The sequence below is a fragment of the Salmo salar genome, chromosome ssa19, assembly GCF_905237065.1.
Source record: "Salmo salar chromosome ssa19, Ssal_v3.1, whole genome shotgun sequence".
Taxonomy (NCBI): domain Eukaryota; kingdom Metazoa; phylum Chordata; class Actinopteri; order Salmoniformes; family Salmonidae; genus Salmo; species Salmo salar.
The window spans coordinates 45,227,009-45,249,213 of NC_059460.1; the positions used below are offsets into that span (position 1 = coordinate 45,227,009).

General features: G+C 39.1%; 1 protein-coding gene across 1 annotated transcript in view; it reads right to left on the bottom strand.

Annotated features, from left to right (window-relative positions):
• LOC106578905 (voltage-dependent T-type calcium channel subunit alpha-1G) overlaps window positions 1-22,205 on the bottom strand; it is a 252,055-nt gene that overhangs the window by 191,140 nt on the left and 38,710 nt on the right. The window contains exon 3 of the mRNA XM_045702368.1: window positions 1,269-1,366. Within this exon, the coding sequence (XP_045558324.1) occupies window positions 1,269-1,366 (98 nt within the window). The remainder of the gene's footprint in view (window positions 1-1,268; window positions 1,367-22,205) is intronic.

The window sequence follows — 22,205 nt, forward strand, 5'->3', positions numbered from 1 at the left end:
TGTGCCTTAATGTCAAACTTGTATGCCATCTGTAAATACGAAAAACAATTGTTAAATTAGGAGCCTAGTTGGTTTAGCCACAGAAAAAGCGGGCAACCTTCCCGCAAGCCATGATTGGCTGAGATAATGAGTGGGCTGGATATGCCGAGAGATGAGTTTGGATTGGTCTACCATATAGCACGCGTCTGTCTATTAGAGCTGGTCAGTATGTTTAGATAATCGTGTCGAACGCGGCGTTTAGAAAAAAAATGTATTGCTTCGTAAAACTGCATAAACCTAATGTCAAGTGTACTGTTAGCTAGCTAACGTTAGCTGGCTGGCTCACTAGCTAATGTTATGTGTATGCTTTCCACGAGGTTTAAATCAGTGGAATTGGAGTATAATAGCTAAGGAGATGGAGAAAACACCACTCTGGATTACATCGTCAAACTAAGGCAACCATGAACAGCATCAGACAGGAGACGCGTCCAACCGTGATGTTTACTGGTAAGATTATCAGATATTACACGTTTCTAATTTTGACAGAAAGTTGTTTAATTTCAAGTGTACTGTTAGCTAGCTAACATTAGCTGGCTGAGTCGCTAGCTAACGTTACGTCATGCGTTGGGACTCATTGTTTACCTAGCTAGCTATCTAGCTACATTTCTTAACGAGAAACCACAGATAGAGCGATAGGGCGAGTAATGTTCTGTGAGCTATTCTCTCTCTCTTAGATGTCTGGAAGTACCTGGCAAGTTTGTACAGAACAGTTGGATCAACCCTTAAAGAGATGGGTGGGGCTAAGGCTTAAGAGGGTGTGAACAATGCTGAATGGGTGTAGATAAAGGGCTCTACAATAGTAGTACCAAAACGTTGAAAGACAGTTTTCTCGAAAGTGAGTTTACAAGTTGATCAACTTTCAAAGCAGAATTACTTTTCCATTGTTTCCTCAAATGCAGCTGATATGTCATTGTGTAGCTCTGAGTCTCTAATTTTATCCAATGTAAAAAACAGAAATTCAAATGTTGCTGCAGTAACATCTGCTAAATACTGTATGTGTATGCGACCAGTACAATTTGATGTGATTTGAAATAGAGAGAGAGAGAGAGAGAGAGAGAGAGAGAGAGAGAGATATGACACAGGAAGGTCGAAGTGGAATCAGAGCCAAGACAAATCAGCCTCATCAAAGATGAACAGAGAAATTAGCCTTGGCCAATAACCATGGCACTGTTTGGTTTCAGTAAGGGCAGAGGAGTGGAGGGAAGGAGTGGAGAGGGGTTGTTACTCACTAGGCACTCTGTTGATGGCTCGAAGGGGTCTCAGAACTCGAACCGTTCTCACTGCCGAGAAACTGACGTTCTGCAGGTTCAGAGAGTACTCCAGCATCCTAGAACAAAACCAACACAAACACTGTTAGTGGCATGCCATAGTCCACTCTAAAATGTCTTGCTTACCGCAAACTGTACAAAATCCTCTATTTCCCTCAAATTCAAATATGAACATTGGATCCACTTCTATTGCTTTATTTTATTCTTCCCTTCTAATTAGGGACTGATTTAGACCTGGGACAACATGTGGGTGATTCCCTTCTAATTAGGGACTGATTTAGACCTGGGACACCAGGTGGGCACAATTACTGATCTGGTAGAACAGAAAAGCAGCAGTAGACCTTCTAGGGAAAGATCCAAAAATGCAAAGCCTCCGGAGGCAAAATGTTGTAACAATGCGGAGGGCTCCGTATAGCTCACATTGACATGATTGGTTGATGGTAGGTGGGGGCGGGGGCGGGAGGTCCTATATAAACACAAACTCTCTTCCTTGACAACAGCTCTGTGCTGCTCGGCGAAGTGCAAGCAGTATGAAGGCCCTGACTTCTGCACAGGCCGTATCACCGTAAATGCTGCACGGTCAATGCAGACGCCTTTAAGAGTTGAATATCCCTGCTCTATGGTCTATGCATGCTATCTGCGCTGAGAGTGAGACCGTCATAAGGAACTACATTAACATGCGATCAATCACAGAGTAAATGTAAAACATAATCTCTAATTACTTTACTAATGTCTCATTTCTCATTTCCGTGCTTGTCAATTTCCTCAACTTGTCTGAGTGTGTCTGGATGTAATAAGTGTGTCCGACGGACATGCACACACACACACACACACACACACACACACACACACACACACACACACACACACACACACACACACACACACACACACACACACACACACACACACACACACACACACACACACACACCCTAGGCGACCAGCGAGCATATGCCACTGTGTATCCCTCTTCAAACATCAACAGCAGAGTGACTCACTGGTCATTGAGGGAGGAGGACGTTATAAAGACAAGACTATAAGATAATGGATGTTCTTAACCTTCTGAGAGGAAAGGCGTGTATGATCTACTGCAGTGACTGTGAGTGGCTGTGGGAGTTCTTAGAAGCATTGCAGTGGAGTAGAGGGGGTTGCACAGAGAGAGGAGAGAAAGAGGGGGAGGGAGGGTGAGAGGGAGGGAGGGAGGGAGGGAGGGTGGGAGGGAGAGAGGGAGGGATAATGAGAGAGAGAGGGAGGGAGGGAGGGATAGAGCGATACTGGAGACATCCAACTCAACACTCTGTCTCTGGTTCTGTCCTTCTTTGTCTCTTGAAGGGTACAGCATGTTTCTTATTTTCTATCTTCCATTCTTAGCTGACATGTCAGATTACCAGTGTACTTTCAGAGAGCCAGGCGCATACAAGGATATAAACAAAGACACAGAGAAGGTAATCATATCAGCAACCTACCTATGGCACTGTAACTGTTCGCCTCCCACTCCCCGGTCTCCCTCTCTCTCTCTCTCTCTCTCTCTCCGCTCTCTCTCTCTCTGTGTCTCTCTCTGTCTCTATCTCTCTCTCTCCCCCTTTCTCTCTGTCTCTCTCTCTCTTATATCTCTCTCAATTCAATTTCAATTTCAATTCAATTTAAGGGCTTTATTGGCATGGGAAACATATGTTAACATTGCCAAAGCAAGTGAAGTAGATAATATACAAAAGTGAAATAAACCGTACAAATGTACAGTAAATATTACACTCACAAAAGTTCCAAAAGAATAAAGACATTTCACCGGTCATATTATGTGCAAATAGATAAAGTACAAAAGGGAAAATAAATAAACATAAATATGGGTTGTATTTCCAATGGTGTTTGTTCTTCACTGGTTGTCCTTTTCTTGTGGCAACAGGTCACACATATTGCTGCTGTGATTTCTCACTGTGGTATTTCACCGAATAGATATGGGAGTTTATCAAAATCGGATTTGTTTTTGAATTCCTTGTGGGTCTGTATAATCTGAGGGAAATATGTGTCTCTAATATGGTCATAAATTTGGCAGGAGGTTAGGAAGTGCAGCTCAGTTTCCACCTCATTTTGTGGGCAGTGTGCAGTCTCTCTCTCTCTCTCAATTCAATTCAAAGGGCATTAATGGCATGGGAAATATATGTTTACAATGCCAAAGCAAGTGAAATCGATAATAAACAAAAGTTAAATAAACCATTAAAAATATGTCTCTCATTCTCTCTCTCTCTCTCTCTCTCTCTCTCTCTCTCACTCACACACTCTCTCACACTCTCTCACCCACTCTCTCTTTCTCTCTCTGACACTCTCTCACCCACTCTCTCTCTGCACCACCTGGCTGGTCAATGAAGTTTGACAGGTTTACTGCCTGGAGTGGGAGGGAGTGAGAGAGGAAGTAAGGGGTATGCGAAGAAAGGAGGAACTGAAGGGAGGCTTGGGAGGTTGAGTTGGAGGGAGGGATCTGCAAGGAGCGAGTGAGGAAGGGAGAGGTGGAGGAGATAGTTGAAAAGATTTAGCTAGAGGACAAGCCCAAAAGCTTGTCCTCAGATTAATTCTCACTCTCCTCCCTACTGCATACAATTCTCTCTCTCTCTTTCTCTCTCCCTCCCTTATTTTCCCCTCTGTCCATCAGACTGACATCAGTAGCCTTACAATAGAAAATTAAACCCTCCCCAGTTTTATAGCACTATAATAGATATATAATGACTTAATTAGTATTGTTCTACGGATATAATAGCCATTAGCCTGTTGGATTTGTTTGCCCCGTCAAAGTTTGCAATACAACACAATAATCTTACAACAAAGTTCAGGCAAAAAACACACAGACACATAAAAGAGACTATTGTTTGCTTAATTTCATCCATAGGAAACCCATCAATGGCCTTTAACTGCAGATGTAGGATCAGATCCTATTTTATTCGTTAAAGGATAAAATAATATCATTATTAACCGTATCAGTAGATGCGGAGTATTTCTTCCTACTGCTAAAACCACAATCTACTCTCCTTATCTGTCCATGCTTCAGCTTCTCTCTTTCTCTCTCCCATCTGTCATCATATGAATCAGTCAACTCAGCTCAGTCTCTTTCTGATGACATTTGTCAGTTAGTGTTGTAATTCTATTCTCTGGGGCCTCACAGAGAGGCTAGCTGCAGTGGGAGTTATCCAGCACTGAACGAACTGTGACTGACTGATAGATAGTGCTGTGTGTGTGTGATAGATAGCAGTGTGGGTTAAGACTGCAGCCCACAGCATATTGCAGCATCAGGAGAGATGTGAGGTGGTCTCTCTCTCTCTCTCTCTCTCTCTCTCTCTCTCTCTCTCTCTCTCTCTCTCTCTCTCAATCATTTCAGTTCATAGTGCACTGCACACACACGCACACACAAAATGTTACTGTAATCTAATGTACAGTATATTAGTGGAATTACCCATGCAGCAACATATTACACATTGTTCTTTGAAAGTTTCCATTTTTCCATTTACATTTACGGGGTGGCAGTGTAGCCTAGTGGTTAGAGTGTTGGGCTAGTAACCGAAAGCTTGCAAGTTCGAATCCCCTAGCTAACAAGGTACAAATCTGCCATTCTACCCCTGAACAAGGCAGTTAACCTCTTGACGGTCGCCTAGGATAGGGGGCGCCACAGCGCAGTTTGAAAAAAATTTGTGCCCATTTTAAACGGCCTACTACTGAAACTCAGAAGCTAGCATATGCATATAATTAATACTTGTGGATAGAAAACACCCTAAAGTTTCTAAAACTGTTTGAATGGTGTCTGTGAGTATAACAGAACTCATATGGCAGTCAAAACCCCGAGACAGATCGAAACAGGAAGTGCAATTCTGAATTGCGAACTCAACTTCATCACATTGCCTATTAATCACACCGTGAGCTATGGTTCATTGAGCACTTCCTATTGCTTCCACTAGATGTCCCCAGTCTTTACAAAGTGATTTGAGCCTTCGACTGTGAAAACTGAATGAATGAGACGCAGTGGAACGTGGTCACACGGAGATGGCCATCACCATTATGACGCCGGCGCCCCTGGTTACCCTCCCCTTTCGAAACGTTTTGAAACACAATGCAATCGTCCCCCTCGAATCTTATTGGCTCTCTTGTTGAAAAACGCTCTGAAGATTTATGTTATACAACGTTTGACATGTTTGAACGAACCTAAATGGGAAAAAAATGCATTTTCTCGAAATGGCTGTCCCGCGGCCGACGGAGCATTTGGATCAGCCTTCAGATGCGCTAACAAGAACAAGCTCTTGGAACATAAAGGAGTAATTTTTTCGAACGAAAATTCATTTGTTGTGGACCTGGGATTTCTGGAAGTGCTTTCTGATGAAGACAACCAAAGGTAAGGGATTATTGACAATAGTATACAAGACTAGATGTGATATGCGATTGTTCCAAGATGGCGCTGACCTGTAACGTTAGCCTATTTTTCAGAGTATCGCATCCCCTTTCATCGCAAAGTATGATTACCCAGTAAAGTTAATTTTAAATCTGGCATTACAGGTGCTTTCAAGAGATATTCATCTATAAATCTTAGAATGACAATATTACATTTTAAAAATGTTTTCGAATAGTAATTTAGTAAATTGTAGCTCTGTTTCATCGGATGCATTTGAGGGAAAATAGTTAGTCAACGTTACGCACCGATGTAAAATGCTGTTTTTATATATAAATATGAACTTTATCGAACAAAAGAATGCATGTATTGTGTAACATGATGTCCTTGGTGTGTCATCTGATGAAGATTGTCAAAGGTTAGTGCTGCATTTAGCTGTTTCTTGGTTATTTGTGCATACGGGACGGAGGCCGCACAGGGGTTAACCCACTGTTCCTAGGCCGTCATTGAAAATAAGAATTTGTTCAGGTTGCCTAGTTAATAACCTCTTACATCTAGACGTTCCGCTAGCGGAACACCTGCTCCAATATCCAATGATAGGCGTGGCGCGAATTACAAATTCCTCAAAAATACAAAAACTTCAATTTTTCAAACATATGACTATTTCACAGCATTTTAAAGACAAGACTCTCCTTTATCTAACCTGTTAGGGCTAGGGGGCAGTATTGACACGGCCGGAAAAAAAACGTACCCGATTTAATCTGGTTACTACTCCTGCCAAGTAACTAGAATATGCATATAATTATTGGCTTTGGATAGAAAACACCCTAAAGTTTCTAAAACTGTTTGAATGGTGTCTGTGAGTATAACAGAACTCATATGGCAGCCCAAAACCTGAGAAGATTCCATGCAGGAAGTGGCCTGTCTGACAAATTGTGTTTCATCTTGGCTCTTTTTATTGAAGACTGAGGATCTTTGCAATAACGTGACACTTCCTACGGCTCCCATAGGCTCTCAGAGCCCGGGAAAAAGCTGAACGATATCGAGGCAGGCTCTGGCTGCAACACATTATCGCTTTTGGCAAGTGGCCGATCAGAGTATTATGGGCTTAGGCGCGTGCCCGAGTCGACCGAATGCTTTATTTTCTTTCGTCTGTTTACCTAAACGCAGATTCCCGGTCGGAATATTATCGCTTTTTTATGAGAAAAATGGCATAAAAATTGATTTTAAACAGCGGTTGACATGCTTCGAAGTACGGTAATGGAATATTTAGAATTTTTTTGTCACGAATTGCGCCATGCTCGTCACCCTTATTTACCCTTTCGGATAGTGTCTTGAACGCACGAACAAAACGCCGCTGTTTGGATATAACTATGGATTATTTTGAACCAAACCAACATTTGTTATTGAAGTAGAAGTCCTGGGAGTGCATTCTGACGAAGACAGCAAAGGTAATAACATTTTTCTTATAGTAAATCTGACTTTGATGAGTGCTAAACTTGCTGGGTGTCTAAATAGCTAGCCCTGTGATGCCGGGCTATATACTGAGAATATTGCAAAATGTGCTTTCACCGAAAAGCTATTTTAAAATCGGACATATCGAGTGCATAGGGGAGTTCTGTATCTATAATTCTTAAAATAATTGTTATGCTTTTTGTGAACATTTATCGTGAGTAATTTAGTAAATTCACCGGCAGTGTTCGGTGGGAATGCTAGTCACATGCTAGTCACATGCTAATGTAAAAGCTGTTTTTTTTATATAAATATGAACTTGATTGAACAAAACATGCATGTATTGTATAACATAATGTCCTAGGGTTGTCATCTGATGAAGATCATCAAAGGTTAGTGCTACATTTAGCTGTGGTTTGGGTTTATGTGACATTATATGCTAGCTTGAAAAATGGGTGTCTGATTATTTCTGGCTGGGTACTCTGCTGACATAATCTAATGTTTTGCTTTCGTTGTAAAGCCTTTTTGAAATCGGACAGTGTGGTTAGATTAACGAGAGTCTTATCTTTAAAATGGTGTAAAATTGTCATATGTTTGAAAAATTGAAGTTTTTGCATTTTTGAGGAATTTGAATAACGCGCCACGGGATTACACTGGCTGTTGAGTAGGTGGGACGCAAGCCCATAGAGGTTAACCACACTGTCCGATTTATGGATGGATTATTTTAAATCTGTTATTGGACAATAAACAGATATGCCTTATTAACCTCTACGGTCCGAATAATGATGATCCAAGCTTCTTTGAAAATATATATAAGAATTTTATCAACTCTACAAGCAACACTAGACTCTATTATTATGGTGGGAGATTTTAATACGGTCTTAAATACCTCTATGGACTGGAAAGGAAATCACACTACAAACTATCACCCTCAGGCACTTAAGGAAATCATGAATGTCATGGATATTTTGGAATTAGTGGATATATGCAGACTTAAATACCCTGACCTAGTGAGATATACATGGCGGAGGCTTAATCAAGCTAGTCGTCTTGACTACATTCTGATGCCATTCTCTCTGGCACCAAAAGTTTAAAAAGTGTTGATAGGGGACATAATGCGGTTTGGATCATCACATAATTTGCATATATATTACTCTTACAGAATTTCCACGTGGGCGAGGATATTGGAAATTTAATCAAAGCCTACAAGATGATAAATTGTTTAGAACTAGGACAGAAGAATTTATAACTGACTTTTTCAGACATAACATAGGTACAGCAGATCCCTTTATTGTATGGGACACTTTTAAGTGTGCCTTTAGAGGCCATGCAATTCAGTACTCATCTATAAAACAAAAGCAATTTAGATCAAAAGAGTCCATATTAACAAAGGAAATTGAAGGACTAACAGTACAGTTAGTTAGCAATAAAAACGGTACCATAGAGGCACAGAATAAGTTAGAGGAAAAACAAAAAGAAATGGAGGAACTTATTCAAGAAAGATCCAGTGTAATATATTATAAAAATAAAGCGAACTGGATGGAATATGGGGAAAAATGCACCAAATTATTTTTCAATCTTGAATATAGAAATGCTACCAAAAAAATGTATTAAAACTTGTTACAAATGATGGAGTCACGATATGATTCACCAAATTATATTTTGAAAGAGGAAGTAAAGTACTTTAAGAATATGTTTTCGTTTCGGGCTCCTCCATCTCCACTAACTGAAACTAATTGTATGGATTTTTTTCCTAATAATAATGTAAAATTAACATCTGTACAGAATGACTCATGTGAAGGCCAAATTACAGAGGAGGAACTGCTTGATGCAATTGGGGCCTTTAAGGATGGTAAAACTCCAGGGCTGGATGGCATACCAGTGGAAGTATACAAAACTTTTTTTTATATACTCAAAGGACCATTATTAGCATGTTTTAACCACTCCTATATAAACGGTAGATTATCAGACACACAACAAGAAGGTCTGATATCATTATTACTGAAACAGGACCCAAATGGTATATATAAAGATCCAGTCCATTTAAAAAATTGGAGACCTCTTACACTTCAGTGTTTTGATGCAAAAATCCTAGCAAAATGCTTGGCGCATAATTAAAAAAGTATTGTCAGATATTATTCATCCCAATCAGACAGGTTTTTTACATGGATGATACATTGGAGATAATATAAGACAAGTACTGGAAACAATAGAATACTATGAAATATCGGGGACACCAGGCCTGGTTTCCATAGCTGATTTTGAAAAGGCTTTTGATAAAGTACGACTGGAGTTTATATATAAATGCCTAGAATATTTCAATTTTGGGGAATCTCTTATAAAATGTGTTAAAGTTAAGTATAGTAACCCTAGGTGTAAAATAGTAAATAATGGCTACATCTCTGAAAGTTTTAAACTATCTAGAGGAGTAAAACAAGGTTGTCCAGTATCGGCATATTCATTTATTATTTCCATCGAAATGTTAGCTGTTAAGATTAGATCAAACAATAATATTAAGATATTAGAAATCCATGGCTTAAAAACTAAGGTGTCATTGTACGCCGATGATTCATGTTTTCTTTTAAAACCACAAATAGAGTCTCTCCACGGCCTCATAGAGGATCTAGATACTTTTTCTATCCTCTCTGGATTAAAACCAAATTATGATAAGTGTACAATATTACGTATTGGATCACTAAAAAATGCAAATTTTACATTACAATGTAGTTTACCAATTAAATGGTCTGACGTGGACATACTCGGTATACAAATCCCAAAAGAAAGAAATTATCTCATTCCAATACATTTTTATAGAAAGTTAGCAAAAGTAGATAAGATCTTGCTACCATGGAAAGGAAAATACCTGTCTATTTGTGGAAAAATCACCCTGATTAACTCTTTAGTCATATCACAGTTTACCTATTTGCTTATGGTTTTGCCTACACCTAAAGATTCAATTTTATTTGGAACGGCAAGCCAGATAAAATGAAAAGGGCCTATTTATATAACGAATCTGAATTCGGAGGGCAGAAATTATTAAATATTAAAGCATTAGACCTCTCACTAAAGGCATCAGTCATACCAAAGTTATACTTAAATCCAAACTGGTTTTCTAGTAAATTGGTACAAAATGTCTCATCCTATGTTCAAGAAGGGCCTTTTTCTTTCTTTCTTTTTCTTTTTTCCCCTTTATTCAGATTACACCTGCCCACTTTCGGTTGTTTGAAAAGGAAATGATCTCCAAAATATCTTTATTTTTTTAAACAAGCCTTAGAAAGTTGGTTGCAATTTCAGTTTAATCCACCTGAAAGGACAGAACAAATAATACAACAAATATTGTGGTTAAATTCAAATATAGTAGACATTTTTAAAAAAGGTATAATTTTTGTGAATTATATTATGAATAGGACTGGTGTAGGGTATGTCACACATGCAGCTAACACAGACATATGAAAATGTCTGCTCTACCCAAAATCACAACCAATTAATTGCAGCATTACCACAAAAATGGAAGAGGCAAGTAGAAGGGGAAAAAAGTAAGGAACTTGTATGTCGGCCCTGTATTAAAGAACATAAATGGTTAAAGAAAAGTGTGATAAATAAAAACATATACCAATTTCATTTAAGGACCAAAAAACTGACAGCTGTGCCATATAAATTGCAAAATAGTTGGGAAGAGATTTTCGATGTACCCATTCCATGGCACATGGTTTATGAATTGATACGCAAAACAACGACGGATTCAAAACTTCGAATTTTTACTATACAAAATTCTTGCAACTAATAGAATGTTATATATATGGGGGATACAATCTTCCCAGCTCTGCAGATTCTGTTGTGCGGAGGCAGAGTCATTAGATAATTTATTTTGGTATTGTCCATATGTAGCTCATTTTTGGTCACAGGTCCAGGAATGGCTGAAGAATTGCAACATTTGCCTAGAACTAACGCTCCAGATAGCAATACTGGGTGATTTGAAAAGCCATAGTCAATCAATCAATATTATAATAATTATTTTAGCAAAAATGTTATTTTTTATTTACAATCTGTAGAAGTTATGAGAATAGAAAGGTTCAATTGAAGCATCACAGCACAGTTGAAAATATATGGCAAATAGAAATCCGAAATGGATGATGTTGAGAGATAGATGGGAGGGCTTGAATGGAGCTGAAGGGTGGGACTAAGAACAAGATAAACAATGTAAAACATACGGGGTCTGTAAAATGTATATAGGTTCAGAACTTTTGGGAAATAGCACAGTTACAAATAGAAATCAAACTGGATCGACATCAGAAATAGAGGAAGGACTAAAAACAAACAAAATAGACTTTGTTTGTTAAATATGTATAATACGAATAAATTGAAGGTAAAAGCCGAAGTGTTTATTAGTTTACTCCAATAGGGGAAGGGTGGTAGGGTTTGCAGGGAATAATAATAAAGGTATATTCTTTAAAAAAGTATGTATGTCTATATAGGTATGTGTATGTATATATGTGTATATGTATGCATGCGTGTATGGATATATATATTTACCCCAAAAATATATGGGGGATTGGAAATGATGCAGACAATTACATTGATGGAAGCAATATTCTTTCTGCAATATTAAGCTGATCCACCCCTAAAAAAAATGGTGTATAATACCTGTATTTCTGAGGAATTTTAATTATGAGATTTCTGTTGTTTGAATTTGGCGCCCTGCAATTTCACTGGCTGTAGGCCAGGTGTTCCGCTAGAGGAACCCCCTTCCCAGAAAGGTTAAGAGAGAGATATGATTTTAGGAGCCATAAAAGATAATCGTTTTACATAACTTTGTACGAGTGACAAGCCACGCCCCTGAGTGATGTCAGAGAGCCTGTCAGGCTGACGGAACAGAAAAGCTAATTTAAGTGGGATCATTCTACTACTCTCTTCAAACCATCGTATTCTACTACTCTTATCACCCCATTGGGAACCATCAACATGGCTGGCTAGCCTATCTTCAAAGGAGCATTTTCCAGAGTGAATGGAAGTAGAATAAACTCTGTAGATATGTTCAGGACTACACAACAAGTCACCAGATTCCGGATGACAGCAGAGGAGAACAACAGTAGAAGACGGGTGGGGACCCCTTTTGGACAATCAGAGCCTTACAAGCATGCCCCAAAAAGCAAAAAGGCCCAACACCCTTTCCAAGAAGGCCTGGTTCTGACAGAAATACACAAAGAACCAAGACATTTCACGTAAGTACATTCATGATTTCTTTCTCAAAGAGGGTGGCGGTTCATTTGCAAAGTATATGATAACTAGTTTCTAAATGTACCAAAGAATTATGTCTCTGTCCCTCTCTGCCCCCCCTCCATATCTTTTGTAACAAACCACCATATTGTGTCAGTTCGATAGGGACCAGTTTTGAATGTATTATTTGTGTATGTTTATCCTGTGTTAGCATTTAGTTGGTTAGTAAATAAATTATAAAAAACAATGTGTGTAGTACTGTATCATAAGTAAGGCTCAGGTTTTTGCAGATGCAGAAGGTTATGACTGTTCAGAATGATGATATGATACGAGGTTATGATCAATAAGTTGACTGTTTATGAATGTGATAGGTAAAGAACTTCAGAGTTTAATTCGGGAGATGGTAACTCTTTAAAGAACCGCTCGTGTGGTGCCCCAAATCCTAATGAGTTCATTGTTACATGATTCATTTAATTGGGTAACAATTAATCATAGTTAGTTGATGAGATAAATAACAGTCATCAGATTAATGAAAGTATAGTCACGACACAGCTATATAAAATACAGTGGCTTACGAAAGTATTTACCCCCCTTGGCATTTGTCACAGGTGTAGCCGTGTTGTATTGACCAAAACGCAGCTGGGATGTGAATGCTCATCTTTATTATTATTAGAATAAAGTGAACACGGGAAAAACATTAAACAAGAACGACTAATGACAGTTTCACAGGCTATATAGATACTTACAGCAGTGCGAAATAAAACAACCCACAAAAACCGGGTGACAAACACACTCCTAATATATGACTCCCAATCAGGAACAACGATAACCAGCTGTCCCTGATCGGGAGCCACACAGACCAACATAGAAACAGAAATACTAGACAAACACATACCCAGTACATCTGCCACGTCCTGACCACAATACTAAACAACTACTCCCTCTGCTGGTCAGGACGTGACAGCATTTTCCTATTTTGTTGCCTTACAACCTGGAATTAAAATTGATTTTTGGGGGGGTTTGTATCATTTGATTTACAGAACATGCCTACCACTTTCAAGTAGCAACATATTTTTTATTGTGAAACAAACAAGAAATAAGACCACAAAAAAATGAAAACTTGAGCATGCATAACTATTCACCCCCCAAAGTCAATACTTTGTAGAGCCACCTTTTTCAGCAATTACAGCTGCAAGTCTCTTGGGGTATGTCTCTATAAACTTGGCACATCTAGCCACTGGGATTTTTGCCCATTCTTCAAGGCAAAACTGCTCCAGCTCCTTCAAGTTGGATGGATTCCGCTGGTGGACAGCAATCTTTAATTAAGTCATACCACAGATTCTCAATTGGATTGAGGTCTGAGCTTTGACTAGGCCATTCCAAGACATTTAAATGTTTCCCGTTAAACCACTCGATTGTTGCTTTAGCTGTATGCTCAGGGTCATCGTCCTGCTGGAAGGTGAACCCCCATCTCAGTTGCAAATCTCTGGAAAACTGAAACAGGTTTCCCTCAAGAATTTCCCTGTATTTAATGTTTGTTCCGTTTTTCTGTGCTCCATTTTATTTACTTAACAAATAAGGAACACTCAAAATGTGAACTTATAAATCATAACAATTTTAATCAAATACAGCTGTAGACAGAAGTCAAACATTACACATACAACGGCTGTCTCTCCTGAGTTCTACCCCATAGGAAAAGTCCCAAGTTATTTTATTACTTGTCCAGCCCTAGTGATGTCACTGCATACATCATTACCTGCTACTCCTCAGACCAAGCCCATGCATACACAGCTATACAAACTTGCAAGAGAGATACAATAGTTCCAGTGTTTTCTAAGGCCTCAGCAGTAAATGTCCACTCCCCCAAGTTGATTTATAGAGGTATGTCTGACTAGCCTCTTATCTCTTCTACTCCCCTGCAGGGCTCTATGTTTATCTTTGAAGTGCTTTCTCACAGACCCCATGCAATAATTCACACATTTCTCAGACCATTTCTTTATAAGAGGCAGAGACTTAGAAAAGACTGTGGAACAATTCTTAAACCTTATAATGAATATATATATTGTTAATCTGTAGTCTAGGACACTATAAATGTAGTGGGGGAGGTGTCTTATAACCCATCCCCTTCTATTAATACAACATAAGCATAGTAAATTATTATAATACATCAAACATTTGGTGCAGCCCCTATCATGACCCCAATTTGACCCCATCATTAGCGCCATCCATCGTTCCCTCAATTCTGACCAGTTTCCCAGTCCCTGCCGATGAAAAACATCCCCACAGCATGATGCTGCCACCACCATGCTTCACTGTGAGGATGGTGTTCTCGGGGTGATGAGAGGTGTTGGGTTTGCGCCTGACATGGCATTTTCCTTGATGGGCAAAATGCTCAATTTTAGTCTCATCTGACCAGAGTACCTTCTTCCATATGATTGGGGAGTCTCGCACATGCCTTTTGGCAAACACCAAATGTGTTTGCTTATTTTTTTTCTTTAAGAAATTGCTTTTTTCTGGCCACTCTTCTGTAAAGCCCAGCTCTGTGGAGTGTACGGCTTAAAGTGGTCTTATGGACAGATACGCCAATCTCCGCTGTGGAGCTTCGCAGCTCCTTCAGGGTTATCTTTGGTCTCTTTGTTGCTTCTCTGATTAATGCCCTCCTTGCCTGGTCCGTGACTTCATGGTGCCGCTTGCTTGGTGGTGCCACTTGCATAGTGGTGCTGCAGACTCTGGGGCCTTTCAGAACAGGTGTATATATACTGAGATCATATGACAGAGCATGTGACACTTAGATTGCACACAGGTGGACTTTATTTAACTAATTATGTGACTTCTGAAGGTAATTGGTTGCACCAGATTTATTTATATGCACAAACCACTTTTCCATTTGTAATTTTTTTGAACTTTTTTATGTTTATGTTAAGTTATGTTTTTAATTTTACTTCAACAAATGTGACTATTTTGTGTGTGTCAATTACATGAAATTCAAATAAAAATCTATTTAAATTACAGTTGTAATGCAACAAAATAGGAAAAATGCCAAGGGGGTGAATACTTTTTCAAGGCACTGTATATGGGAAAGTCTGCTCAATCTAAACGTATAACCAACTGATTGCATCATTACCACGAAAAGGGAGGAGGCAAGTGGAAAAGGGAGAAGGTAGGGAACTTGTTTGCCTGCCATATATTAAAGATACAACTTGGTTTAAAGGAATTGGCATAAATAGAAAAATATACTGGTTTCATTTGAGGACAAGAATTTTGACAGGTTGCAAAATAAATGGGATGTACCGATTCCTTTGCACATGGTTTATGAACTGGTACAAAATACAACACTTGATTCAACACTTCAAGTTTTTCAATGAAAATTATTTCAAACAGAATACTATGTATATGGGGCATACAACAGATTTTGCCCCTATGTAACTGGTATCTGGTCACATGTTCAGGAATGGTTAAAAAAATCACAACATTCACTTAAAGTTAACCTTACAAATAGCAGTGTTGGGCGATTTGGAAAGCCATAGTCAGTCAATAAATAATATATTAATAATCGTATGAAAGGTTTTTATCTTTAGCTCACAGTCTGTGGATACTATATGATTAGAAATGTTAAACATTTATGTAAAACATCACAGCATAATTGAAAAATATTTGGCACATGGAAACCAAATGAGGGTGGTCTATGGTGGTATTATTGGCTAGTTTGGTCTTCAGCCAGCATGGAAAAAAACACTGAGTTGTCATTTCAACACATCCGTCAGTGCTGCTGTGAGCTGAATCACAAGAGACATGCCAAACGGGAGATGGATAATACAAATGTACAGAAAATTGTTACAGAATATTTTATATCAAACAACATTGATGTAATTTCAATGTTGTTTGAGTTGCTTTGTGTATCACCAAATTTGCTTGAGATTATTTTACTGCATCACTGCTCACTGCATCCAAGTTGCTTGACATACAGTAGACGTTTCAAAGAGCTGTCAGTCAAGGCGAGCTCATGAATATAAGCTCCCCCGCCCACTCAGCCTGTCTTTTCAAACTTCCTGGTAGTTAACCATGAGAGAAAAAGTTATTTTCTTAAATTTGTTGCATGTTCTATCACCCCCAAAATATTATGGGTGATAGTTTAGTCACTCAAAATACTATTTTTCATGGGAATCAGAATGACTGTTTGGGATGTTTAAAGGTTTGAGACTTGCTGCCACTCTGATCTGGAACCTATATATAGATATATATATTTAATTTCCAGAGAACCAATACCACATATCACTTAAATTGGTACAGCACTCTAACAACAAATATAGCCTCATACAAGACAAAAGGTGACTATGTCATGAAGCTGGTTGAGAGAATACCAAGACTGTGCAAAGCTGTCATCAAGGCAAAGCGTGTCTACTTTGAAGAATCTAAAATCTAAAATCTATTTTGATTTGTTTAACCTCACTAGGGTAGGGGGCACTATTTTCACCTCCGGATGAAAAGTGTGCCCAAAGTAAACTGCCTGCTATTCAGGCCCAGAAGCTAGGATATGCATATAATTTGTAGATTTGGATAGAAAACACTCTAAAGTTTCCAAAACTGTTAAAGTAATGTCTGTGACTATAACAGAACTGATATGGCAGACGAAAACCTGAGGAAAATCCACAAAGATCATCAAAGGTAAGTGATACATTTTATTGCTATTTCTGACTTTTGTGACTAATCTACTTGGCTGGTAACTGTATGTAATGTTTTGTGTGCTGAGCGCTGTCCTCAGATAATCGCATGGTATGCTTTCGCCGTAAAGCCTTTTTGAAATCTGACACCGCGGTTGGATTAACAAGAAGTTAATCTTTAAGCCGATGTATAACACTTGTATGTTTTATGAATTTTTATTATGAGTATTTCTGTTTTTGAATTTGGCGCTCTGCAATTTCACCGGATGTTGGCCAGGTGGGACGGTAGTGTCCCACACCCTTTAGAGAGGTTAACACTTTTTTGGTTATTACATGATTCCATATGTGTTATTTCATAGTTTTGATGTCTTCATTATTATTCTACAATGTAGAAAATAGTACAAATAAAGAAAAACCCTGGAACGAGTAGGTGTGTCCAAACTGTTGACTGTTACTGTACTTTTTAACATCATCCTCAGCTCTGGCATCTTCTCCAATATTTGGAACCAAGGCCGGATAACCCAAATTTGACCCAAATAACTACAGTGGGATATGCAGCAACAATAACCTTGGGAAAATCCGATGCACTAACATTAATATCAGACTCGTACATTTCCCCAGCAAAAATAATGTACTGAGCAAATGTTAAATTGGCTTTTTACAAAATTACCATACTAAAGACCACATATTCACCCTGCACACCCTAATTGACAAACAAACAAACCAAGACAAAGGCTAAGTCTTCTCATGCTTTGTTTACTTAAAAAAAGTTTTGACTCAATTTGGCATGATGGTCTGCTGCACACAAACAACAAGTGTGTGGTTAAAAATGGCAAAAAAACACACACATTTATTTCCACAAGGCCATGGAGTGAAACAGGGATGCAGCTTTAGCCCCACCCTCTTCAACATATATATTAACGAATTGGCGAGGACACTAGAACAGTCTGCAGCACCCGGCCTCACCCTACTAGAATCTTTTTGCTGATGATCTGGTGCTTCTGTCCCCAACCAAGGAGGGCCTACAGCAGCACCTAGATCTTCTGCACAGATTCTGTCAGACCTGGGCCCTGACAGCAAATCTCAGCAAGACAAAAATAATGGTCCAGTCGCCAGGACCACAAATACAAATTCCAACTAGACACCGTTGCCCGAGAGCACACAAACTATGCATACCTCGGCCTAAACACCAGCGCCACAGGTAACTTCCACAGAGCTGAGAACAATCTGAGAGATAAGGCAAGAAGGGCTTTCTATGCCATCAAAAGGAACATCAAATTTGACATAACAATTAGGATCTGGCTAAAAATACTTCAATCAGTAATAGAACCCATTGCCCTTTATGGTTGTGACGTCTGAGATCCGCTCACCAACCAGTAATTCTCAAAATGGGACAAACACCAAATTGAGACTCCAAATGCAGAATCCTGAAAAAAAATTGTCTGTGTACAATGGAATAAAAGAGACGTTAAATTATACAACCACCTAAAAGGAATTGATTCCCAAAGCTTCCATAACAAAGCCATCACCTACAGAGAGATGAACCTGGAGAAGAGTCGCCTAAGCAAGCTGGTCCTGGGACTCTGTTCACAAACACAAACAGACCCCACAGAGCCCCATCATAGCAATACAATTAGACCAAACCAAATCATGAGAAAACAAAAAGGTAATTACTTGATACATTGGAAAGAATTAACAAAAAAACTTAGAAAACTAGAAAGCTATTTGGCCATAAACAGAAAGTACACAGTGGCAGAATACCTGACCACCGTGACTGACCCAAACCAGTGAAGAACAAACACCATTGTAAATACAACCCATATGGTTATTTTCCCTTTTGTACTTTAAGTATTTGCACATTGCTACAACACTGTATATAGACATAATATGACATTTCAAATGTCTCTATTATTTTGGAACTTGTCAGTGTAAAATGTACTGTTCACTTTGTATTGTTTAGTTTACTTTTGTTTATCCATTTCACTTGCTTTGGCAATGTAAACATGTGTCCCATGCCAATAAAGCCCCTTGAATTGAGAGAGAGAGAGAGAGAGAGAGAGAGAGAGAGAGAGAGAGAGAGAGAGAGAGAGAGAGAGAGAGAGAGAGAGAGAGAGAGAGAGAGAGAGACCACTACAAACAATGCATGCAGGGCAGAATTAGGCCAATATCCACTAATAATAAAAACTCAAAAAAGAACAATTAAGTTTTGGAAACATCTAAAATACAGTGACCCCCTCTCATATTATTACCAAGCCCTGCAATGCCAAGAGATGAGCAAAGAAAAGAGTCCCCTCATCCAGCTGGTCCTGGGGCTGAGTTCACAAACCTGTTCTACTAACACACTGAAGCCTCAGGACCAGAACATCCAATCAATCAGAATAAACCAAATTACAACACAGTCAAAACAAAACTACATTGCTTATTGGGAAACACAAGCACAAACACAAAGCAAAATGCAGGGCTATCTGGCCCTAAATCGAGAGTACACCGTCGCTAACTATTTGACCATGGTTACTGATCAAAACCTTAGAAAAACCTTGACAAAGTACAGGCTCAGTGAGCACAGCCTTGCCATTGAGAAGGGTAGACACAGGAAAACCTGGCTCCCTGTAGAGGAAAGGCTGTGCAACCACTGCACAACAGCAGAAACTGAGAAGGAGCGGCATTTCCTGACAAAATGTAAAAAATGTAAAACAATTAGAGAGTGTCATTTTCCCAAATTTGAAACCCTTATTCAAGGTTTAAAATACCTCTCTGATGAGGATAGGCTACCCGTCCTGTTGGGGGAGGACGCAGAGAGCTGTGTGTTGACATGTCCTCTACTGTATGCTTATTGTTATTGTTGAATGAACGGTTATTTTGACCCTTGGTTATTGTTGTTACTGTTGTCCCGTTGACAATTTTGATTCTCATTTTTATTTATTTTTATATTGTAAATATCCAAAATAAGCTTTGGCAATATGTACATTGTTACGTCATGCCAATAAAGTGAATTGAATTGAAAAAATTGAGAGAGAGAGAGAGAGAGAGAGAAAGAGAGAGAAAACACATTCACTCAGAGAAATAGACTGCTCAGCAAATTGGCCAATGTTAATTTTTTGCAGTTTTGATTCAGGAGTTAATTTCAAATTAACACACAGTTAATGGAGGGAAATTAACACCCTGTGTTAATAACCAGAGTTATTGTTTTACACTGTGGTGAGAATTATTATATTTTCCAGCTTGCTATGCAGGTAGATCATTTTATTTCCTTGTTTTTGCATGTACATTGATTGATTTATTGATCTTATGGTACACAAAGATAAATAACATTCATTTGTCTAAACAAATCCAATCTGTCAGTTTGATTTATTTCACCCATTACTGGAATGGTTGTTCCAGTTTACATGGTTTAGGTAGTCTCCTCAGACTGTTCCTAACCCTGGCAGTCATTATGAATGCAGATAGCGGGTGAATACAAATTTTATATTTTGTATTTTCTAACTCTTGCTGGATTCCAATAGGAGTTACATGTCACTTTTCCAGCCAGCATGATGTGGCCTCTAATTAGTAAACCAGAATGTTTCTAACACCACTGTGTTAGAGTAAATCTAGGCCTAACGATATATGTAATATTATGAAGTATTTTTTTAAATAAATGCATTCACTTCGATGCTCATTTGGTGAAAGCCACAATACCTTAGAAGGAAAGAGTTCAACAACCATGTCTCTGTCACTAACAAATCCAGTCATGGGTGGTAACGCTACAATTCACGCAAGAAAATGCACCATGGGAAATATCCTAAACAACACCATAAATAAATTACTGTAACAGTGTTTTTGCATAACACTAATAGGAGTTAACTCTAGAGTTAACACTAGTGTTGAATATAAATAACACAGTGAGTGTTAATTACCCCCATAGTGATACATTTGAGTAACACTGGCAAATGTAAGGCTTATTTTTTTACACTATGGAGTGTTACATTAACATTCAAAATGTAACATTATAAACAGAGTAGTTTTTACACTCCGTAGAGTGGGACCATATGTTACCTGAGATAATGTTAAAATGCAACTGTAAGTGTTGTGCAAAATGTAATCTAACCTTTACTTTGTTACTCAAACAAGTGTGGTATCAGTCTGATCAATAAATGAAGGAGTAGAAAATGCAGGGAGGAAGAAAAAGCTAAGAGTGTGAGAGAGAAAGGGAGAGAGAGAGAGGGAGAGAGACGGAGAGGGAGAGGAAGAGAGAGAAAGGGAGAGAGAGGGAGAGAGAGGGAGAGAGAGAGAGAGAGAGTAAGAGAAAGGGCGAGGGAGAGAGAGGGAGAGAGAGAGAGAGAGAGGGGAGAGGGGGAGAGAGAGAGAGAGAGGGTAGTGATGAGGATTGGGTTTGCTTCTCTCTTGCCTCTCTCTAATTCCTGTTTTTCTCCCTCTCTATGCAGCTCTCTGTCAGTCAGTGATTATATTTATGGTAGGAGGTCAATGATATCTGTTTTCTTTCAAGGAAACCTTTAACAAACTAATGTAGAGTGTTATCATTGTGTCTGTCTATCATTCACCCTCTACAACCCTTGCCCATATGACTATGACATATTGTAATGTATGTATAGTGGCTGTATGTGATGTTGATATTGTGGTCACATTGTTTGCCTTCTAAATTGCCTCACTGCACCCTCCTGCTCTCTTTCTCCCTCCCTCCTTCCATCTCCACCTTTCTCTCCTCAGTATCTATCAGTAGTATCTCCCCCTAGCAGAGGAAAGTCTCTACTCCCACTGTGGTGACAGATCGATGTGTGGAAGTGTCTCTCTGTCTGAGACTATCTGAGAATCACTACACTATTGACTTGGGATCCTACAAAACTCATCTGAGGAGGGAAAAGAGAGGAAGAGGGAGGAGAGCAGTGGAGAGAGATGGAGAGCGGTGGAGAGAGGTGGAAAGAGTTGGAGAGCAGTGGAGAGAGGAGGAGAGAGGTGGAAAGAGGTGGAGAGAGGTGGAGATGGCTGGAGAGAGGAGGAGAGAGGTGGAAAGAGGTGGAGAGAGGTGGAGATGGCTGGAGAGAGGTGGAGAGAGGTGGAGAGAGCTGGCCTCACTCCAGAGCCCCCTGTCACCCTCCACCAAACTAGAGAAGTAGCATCCCTCTCCTTTCTAACATCGTCATCTTTCTTTTCACACTATTTTGTCTCCTAATCAACCCCTTCATCCCAAATCATCTTCCC